At 38.8% G+C, this 8,453-nt stretch overlaps 1 protein-coding gene across 2 annotated transcripts; it reads left to right on the top strand.

The window, feature by feature from the left end:
- Window positions 1–3,139: 3,139 nt before the first annotated feature.
- LOC116181100 (15-hydroxyprostaglandin dehydrogenase [NAD(+)]-like) lies at window positions 3,140–4,314 on the top strand. 2 transcript variants are annotated; one of them, XM_031501368.1, is made up of 5 exons: window positions 3,140–3,314; window positions 3,360–3,486; window positions 3,533–3,639; window positions 3,687–4,030; window positions 4,080–4,314. In XM_031501368.1, exons 1-5 carry the CDS (start codon window positions 3,156–3,158, stop codon window positions 4,213–4,215), a joined length of 873 nt encoding a protein of 290 aa, XP_031357228.1. In that variant the 5' UTR covers window positions 3,140–3,155; the 3' UTR covers window positions 4,216–4,314. The 2 variants fall into 2 exon arrangements, with proteins under 2 accessions (XP_031357228.1, XP_031357227.1); XM_031501367.1 differs by having other exon boundaries at window positions 3,687–4,033.
- Window positions 4,315–8,453: the final 4,139 nt, after the last annotated feature.

Genomic DNA, 8,453 nt, shown 5'->3' with positions numbered 1-8,453 from the left:
CGTAATTAACTACCCGGTCAACAAACGCTTCAGCTCGACTCGAATTAACGTTCACCTTTACAACTGTTCAACTGTCTTGTAACTAAAGTACGCTCTACTACCGCCGACTGCGATACGCTAAAAGCCACCACCACAAAGAAGCAACGTCCGCCTCCCCGTATCGGCGAAACCCTCTTATACGCAAACTTAATTAGCTCACGCAGCGATAACGAAACTTCTTATCGCAACGACCGGAGATAACACTTTTTGCAAAAGAATAAGCGTAATTTCTATGCAATTAAATAAACGAATGCCAGTGATTATTTAAACAAAATTAACAGCATTAAATAATTCTTAAACAAAATCACATTGGGTTCAAATTGAAATTAACATTGTGTTTGTTAGTTCGTGTCACTTGAATTTGTATTTCAGTGTTTGTTTTTTCCTTTTAGAATTATTTGTAATTGCGTAGTTCTTGTTTTAATTTTTTTCACTTTTAGTTCGTTCAATTTCGATAAGTTGCTTTAAATAAAACCCTTCTGATCAAATTTGCGTGTTTTATAAAAGGTTTTTATTTATTCGACTGCGATAAGGAGTGTTTATCAGGCAAAAAAAATACACATCTGGTACTGATGATGAAGTTGCGCGTTTCATGTGGAGAGGTGGGGAAGTTTGGCGCGTTCCGTCGTGGTTAGCGTTTATCTAAGCAAATGTTGATTGAAGGGGTTTTTGAAATTTTGTTAAAGGAGATTATGATGTAATGGCGTCCTTTAAATACTGGAATCAACGTAAAAACGAGGCACTCGGTTTCGCGACGGTTGAAGAGCGTGTACTGTTAGTGTTTCATAAAGAAAACAATCTTTCCAGCAATTATGATACAAGTGCCAAAAGCACTAAATAATTCGGGGAAGAACGTACAACCAGGGGATCTGGGCGGTATGGAGATTCGGATAAGATCTTCCTGGGAGGTATTGGAATACCCCCCAGACCCCGGTTGCTCCATTCTTCCTCAAAACGTGCAGGTAAAAGGACGCTGTTAGTGTTTCATGGAGACAAAAGGATCTTTCTTACAAGCTCTAAATATTTCGGAGAAGAATGTACAGGGTGGCCAAATAAGAATGCGAGATACTGTATCTGGGAACCTGTCCATCGTAGAGGCTTGCGGGAAAAAAAATTATTACTAAAACGGCCACGAGGAAAACTTGGAAAATATTTTTAAGTTTCTGAAATGGCCGCTAGGGGGCGTAACTGCAATCTGGAATCAAAAAAAGTGATGTTCCTGTGAATTCCGCTATATTAACCTAACAAAAAATACCCGGTCTTTGAAGACGACGATAATATGAACCTTTTTTGTTTGACAATTTTTCCTGTATCTCTAAAAATGAAGTGGTGGGGGGTATTCAATGGTTTCCGTAAAGAACACCCTGTATCTTCGAAACGACTGAGCCGATTTTAACAAACTCGGGTTAATTAAAAAGAGTTATTCTTCGGCTACAAATATTATAATATTTGAAGTTTTGTTAGTTTCACATATCGCCGCTTGAGGGCTTTTTTCGACATTCCGACAGAAATGGTTAATTTTCTCAAAAAAATTAAATGCACTGGTTCGATTTTTTTTTCATGAAAAAGTAGCTAAATGATGCCTAAACAAGCTTGCGAAAACCGCATCTCGATATCTTGTTCCTAACCTAAAATTTAGGCCAAAGAAAATTTTATACCCTCAAAATTTTATTTTTTTAAGATAATTTTTCCGGAATTATTTTTATTATATAATTTGTGGCCCTAAGGTGGATCGATTTAAAAAAGGAAGCTTTTAATGCCGCCGTAAATGCTCGAAATGCTGGCCATCACGATATAAAAATATATATATATATATATCTCAAGATATCGAGATGCTGTTTTCGCGAGTTTGTTTAGGCATCATTTAGCTACTTTTTCATGAAAAAAAATCTAACCAATGCATTTAATTTTTTTGACAAAATTAACCATTTCTGTCGGAACGTCGAAAAAAGCCCTCAAGCGGTGATATGTGAAACTAACAAAACTTCAAATAGTATAATATTTGTAGCTGAAGAATAGCTCTCTTGAACTAACCCGAGTTTGTTTAAATCGGCCCAGCCGTTTCGAAGACACAGGGTGTTCTCTACGGAAACCTTTGAATACCTCCCACCGCTTCATTTTGAGAGATACAAAAAAATTGTCAAACAAAAATTGTTCAGATTATCGTCGACTTCAAAGACCGGGTATTTTTTTGTTAGGTTAATATAGCGGAATTCACAGAAACATCACTTTTTTAGATTCCAGATTGCAGTTACGCCCCCTAGCGGTCATTTCAGAAACTTAAAAATATTTTCCAGGTTTTTCTCGTGGCCGTTTTAGTAATAAATTTTTTTTACCGCAAGCCTCTACGATGAATAGATTCTCAGAGACAGTACCTCGCATTCTTAGTTGGTCACCCTGTACAATCGGGGGGTCTGGGAATACCCCCCAGGAAAAAAACATTCGAATAATATCTTCGAGGCGCTGGGGGGGGGGCCTTAGAATAGGTACCCCCCAGACCCCGGGTGCTCCATTCTTTTTTCTTTAAGTGCGGGGTCCCACAAGGGTAAGTACTTGGTCCACTCCTGTGGAACATAGCTTACGACGGGGTGCTGGGAGTGGAGGTGCCGCGGAGTGTTAGTCTCGTCGCCATTGACCACTACAAAGTGCTAATTTCTTGAACATTTTGATCGACACCAGAATTGCCCATGTGATAGAATCATTCACCGTGCATCAATTGCTTCAATCCCAACCATGCCGCAAAGGATTGCACAAAGGGAATCGCCAGTTCTGCCAAAAGAAACACAACTCACAACTGCATATGGTAGTATTCTATATTACCTTCCTAAGGCTTTCATGATTCCATATCCCCCAGTGGAACATTATTCCTCAAAACGTTCAGGCCTAAGGACTCTTATGGTTTTTCATGAAGAAAACAAAATCTTCCTAAAAATTATGATACATTCTACACCTTTGACTGATGTCAGGAGCGTTGAGGCAAATTAAAAAAAAAAATAAAAGTGTGGGAACTCAAAAGTTACAATGAAATACTCAATTGCAAATCAAGGATTTCCTGTTTATGTTCTGTTATGGATATAAAAAACCTTCAAACTGGATTTGATGTTTATCACAACAGTATGAGCACGCGACATTTTTTTACCTCATGGATTTTACTCGCGTTCCCCATTTACGTTACGAAAACGTACGAGCTGAATGGCACAACGGCTTTAGTAACGGGAGGTTCGCGGGGTATCGGTTTTGAAATTGCGCGCCATCTTTTGAGTAACGGAGTTCGGGTGAGTATGCGCCCTTTCAAGAAACCTCAAGAAAACTGTTTGTAGGGAGTAACTTTGGTGAGTCTCAACGTCGAAAAGGGAAGAGGAGCGGCCAAGTTACTCAACAGGGAGTTCGGTTACGGGAGGGCGATCTTCATTCCGGCGGATGTGAGCGATGAAGATCAGCTCGAGAGTAACACGATTTTTTTTAAACGCTCGGAGTTGACTCCCTGTTACAGATGCGTTCGAGATTTCGGCACTCCATTGGAGAGGCTTGGATATTGTTGTCAACAACGCTGGAGTAATTAATGAGAACGACTGGAAATCTTTAATCGGTATAAACATCGTGAGTGCCAGAACTTGGAGGAAACACGGCTTTATATTGTTTAACAGGCAGGAACGCTTCAGGGAACTCTGCTGGGTTTCAAGTATTTGGGCAAAAATGGAGGAGGACGAGGAGGCGTAATCATAAACGTATCGTCCATTCTGGCTCTACCATCGACTTCAATAGGTCCTCCAATTTATAGCGCAAGTAAGTTGTTCATCAACTCCCTTGGTCGCTCGTTGGGACATTCGGTTTACTACGATTACAACCGAGTGCGAATTATTACGATTTGTCCCGGCTATACAACCACGGACATGAATGACTTATCCGCCATCCGAGATGCCATCTCGCAAGCGTGGCATCCCGATCTTGTAGAGCTACTCGATAAATATCAGCCCCATTATCAAACTCAGTCGTAAGTGTCACAACGTGGGTGTGTTATTAAACAAACTAATTTCCAGAGCTTCCGACGTCTCCGAATCGGTCATGGAGATCCTAAAAACGGGAAGTAGCGGAAGCACTTGGGTTATTGAAGGTGGAGAATGCTACGAGGTCGAGTATCCCGATAGAAAGACAATGAGAACAGGCCGTGGCTAAGGGATGGTGTGATAGAAATAGTGGCTAGTTGTGACTTTGTATAAGAAGGTGTTGTCTGTCTGTCCATAACATAAACACATAAAAGTTTTTAAATGCGTAGTAAGGATTTTGAAATTTCCGTAAAGAACACCCTGTATCTTCGAAACGACTGAGCCGATGTTAACAACTCGGGTTAATTGAAAAGAAGTTACAAATATTAATATTTGAAGTTTTGTTAGTTTCACATATCGCCGCTTGGGGGCTTTTTTCGACCTTCCGACAGAAATGGTTAATTTTCTCATGAAAATTAAATGCGTTGGTTTGATTTTTTTTTTCATGAAAAAGTAGTTAAATGATGCCTAAACAAGTTCGCGAAAACCGCATCTCGATATCTTATTCCTAACCCTAAATTTATGGCAAAGAAAATTTTACCCTCAAAATTTTATTTTTTTAAGCTAATTTTTTCGAAATTATTTTTATTATATAATTTGTGGCCCTAAGGTGGATCGATTTAAAAAAGGAAGCTTTTAATGCCGCCGTAAATGCTCGAAATGCTGACCATCACGGTATATATGGTATATGATATATGTATATATAGTCGAAATTTTTATTTAATTATCCATAACTTTTGATTGAGGGGCCTGATCGAAAAAGAACGAATCGTTTTGGATTCTACGCACCAAAATTAGTGAGAAAAAGTGTTTTCCCGAGAAATTTTGGAGCAGTCGATTTTTGGTAAAAAAGGAAGGTAATACACTGCCTTTTTTTGAGGCCGGAAAAAAAATTGTCTGAGATCGACCGGGAAAAAAACATTTTCTTATAGAGTTTGGCCCGTAGAATCCATAATTTCAAACAGTTCCAAGATTGGACTGCTAGATCAAAAGTTACAGCCCTTTGAACTTTTTGTCGAAATTTGTAATTAGTCCATAACTTTTGATTGAGGGGCCTGATCGAAAAAGAACGAATCGTTTTGGATTCTACGCACCAAAATTAGTGAGAAAAAGTGTTTTCCCGAGAAATTTTGGAGCAGTCGATTTTTGGTAAAAAAGGAAGGTAATACACTGCCTTTTTTTTGAGGCCGGAAAAAAAATTGTCTGAGATCGACCGAGAAAAAACATTTTCTTATAGAATTTGGCCCGTAGAATCCATAATTTCAAACAGTTCCCAGATTGGACTGCTAGATCAAAAGTTACAGCCCTTTCGACGATACAGGGTGTTCTTTACGGAAACCTTTGAATACCCCCCACCACTTCATTTTTAGAGATACAGGAAAAATTGTCAAACAAAAATTGTTCAGATTATCGTCAACTTCAAAGACCGGACATTTTTTTGTTAGGTTAATATAGCGAAATTCACAGAAACATCACTTTTTTAGATTCCAAATTGCACTTACGCCCCCTAGCGGTCATTTCAGAACCTTAAAATATTTTCCAGGTTTTGCTCGTGGCCGTTTTAGTAATACATTTTTTACTGCAAGCCTCTACGATGGATAGATTCTCAGATACTCGCATTCTTAGTTGGCCACCCTGTACAACCAGGGGGTCTGGGGGGCATAGAAGGAAAAAAAGAGATTCAATGTTAAATTCCTTGCATATATCATAAGGTGTTCGAGGCGCTGGAGGGTGTTCACACCCCCCTGGAGGAATGTAGCTTCAAAAAGTTCAGACCTAAGGTCATTGTTATAGTTTTTCGTGAAGAAAACCAAATCTTCCTACAAATTATGATACAAGTGCCAAAAGCACTAAATATTTTGGAAGAAAATGTACAACCGAGTCTGGGGGAAGAAAAGAAAGATTCAATATTAATTTCCCTACACATATCGTAAGATCTGCAAGGCCCTAAAGGGAATACCATACCCCCCACACGCATAATTATATTTTCTTCAATTTTTTTCGATTTCCAATGTCTTCAGATTCCCCGACCTCTTCGGTTGTTTTCACTGTTCATTAATTTCAAAATATTTTGATTCTTCAGCATCCTCAGTCTACCAGATCTTCGCATTTTTTTCTTCTTTACCCTTTCGAATTTTTCGTATGCTTCGCTTTCTTGAAATGCTTTAAATTCATCGCGACCCCTCCGTTTCTTTTTTCGAATTCTCCACAAACTCTTTCATTACTTCGGATTATTTACCAGTATCTATTCCTGTATTTTTTAGATTAAGGATTTGCATATGCAGCTCTTAAAAAGTCAAAATTAAAAAAAAACTTGGTTGTCGACTCCTGCGCCTCTCAATTTTTGTTTACACCCTGTATAATTGGTTGTTGGGCGAAAAAATTATTAAGAAATCTGTGGACTTACAAGATTAAACCGATGATGTAACTTTTGCCGTAAGTGGCTCCTTCGCTTTCTGTGTGGGATGCAAACGAACTTCGAAGTTTTTCCGAATGTATGAAATTTGTCAGGTTTTTCTTTTAAAAAAAACCCGTCCCGTAAAAAGGTGAAGGTCCTCCCCTGCAATACATCACTCTTTCCTAATCACGTTCCACTCGGTTAGGGGGATGCGCCATTTAATCGATTCATAAACGTGAAAGATAAATAATGAGATCCCACTTTCGGTCCGTGCGTGGCATTGTTTAAATTTGAAAAATTAACGCGCTTTACGTGTGTAGAATTTATGCTTCGCGAAGTGCGAAGAGATTAGGAGAGACGTTTTAATGAATGGACGTCGATTAATTTCGGTAGTAGTGGATCACCTTTTGATGTCTCACTTTTTTTTTCGCAGGTGGTGCTCTTGAACTCGTTAGACTTTTACCAAAATTGGGCATCCTTGAACTTTACGAATCGTTAATCGCTAATTTTCAAACGTCTTACATTTCTCATCCCAAGATAGCAATTTGGAAGATAGCAACGGGGGGGGGGGGGGGTTGACTTTATGCAAAATATTACCCAGCGCTTCCATGCAAGGATTGATTAAGATTGCGCATTTTTAATTAATTGTACTCCCTCGCACTGTTTTTACAGCGCAGAGTCTCACATTCAATTTATGTGTTTGTCGAGCAGTTTTTGGCCAATTTTTTTTGTGGTCTCCTATAACGTAACCAAACAGAAAAGACATAGTCAACTGCGCACATGCCGAGAACTTCCTAAATCTATTAAGAAGACAACGCGCTATAGAAATTAAATGACGCAGAAATTAATTCCACCAATTAGTGACGAACTTTTACTATTTCACCAAATATACTTTTTTATAAAATTCAACCGTCTAATTTTGACACCCTGTATACGTTCTATGGTCCCAAAAATCCCAGCTGCACCTATCCAAATCCCAAATAATCATTTGTTTAAATATGACCATAAAAAATCGTTTCTGCATTGAACGAGTTGCACGAGCAAACAAATCCTACATCGTTTTTGCATCGAAAGAGCAAGGCACGGAAAACTTCGGTCGAAACGTGCTTTAATGGGGGTTTCTGTTCTCCTACCTTTTATTAATGGTCCTCATGGCGATATGAAAAATGAGAGCAGAACGTCCGTAATCTTTACTTACACTCGTGCACTTTTCCGGAAAGCGGAGATTTTACTGTAAATCATCTCCATTTGTTACGAATGCTCTGAAATATTTAAACTTTCCCACCCGCTCCCGACGACGTCCCGTAAATAAGCAGATCGTAATTTACACCTGGATACCGTCTGCTATCTTTGCGCGTCAGAAAGGGAAAAGGGACGGTGCCAATTATAATTTATAATTAATTAACCTAAATTACAACGTTACTGGTCGTTACGAACTAACGTCATAAATTCGTGATGTGCAACGGGAATTAGAACTTTACAAGGCGTTAACTTTCGCACCGTTGCCAAACTTGGGCAAAGTACTGGGCCTAGATGTTTTTGATCCTAGATTAAAATAAATGGGGCGAGGTGGACGCGCAAAATGATTGCTTTACTAAATTTGACGTTTAAATTGAATGAAATCCGCAGGTGCTTTCCTTTGTTAAAGGATTATTTTTGTGCAGAATTATGCTGATCGGGTCTTACGGAATATGGAAGTGGAACGCGATAAGCGATTGTTCATTTGGACATTCAGCTGAGTAGCACGTGGACCAATTGAATTATCAAGATTTACATTTCCACTGTAAAAATCATCTCATTCATTCATTCATAACGTGACTTACCACCAACTGCAAAATTGTATAAAACTCACCTGAAACAAAAGAAAGTAAAATTAGCGTAATTTCAATTTGAGTGCCTTACTGAATCGAAGTACGCTACAAGATTTAGCTCGAAAAAACGACAAATTTGTCTCGGTATTGAAAAAACAC

This window comes from Photinus pyralis, unplaced genomic scaffold (genome assembly GCF_008802855.1).
Source record: "Photinus pyralis isolate 1611_PpyrPB1 unplaced genomic scaffold, Ppyr1.3 Ppyr1.4_LG9, whole genome shotgun sequence".
Classification (NCBI taxonomy): domain Eukaryota; kingdom Metazoa; phylum Arthropoda; class Insecta; order Coleoptera; family Lampyridae; genus Photinus; species Photinus pyralis.
This window is presented reverse-complemented; position numbering and strand designations above follow the sequence as displayed.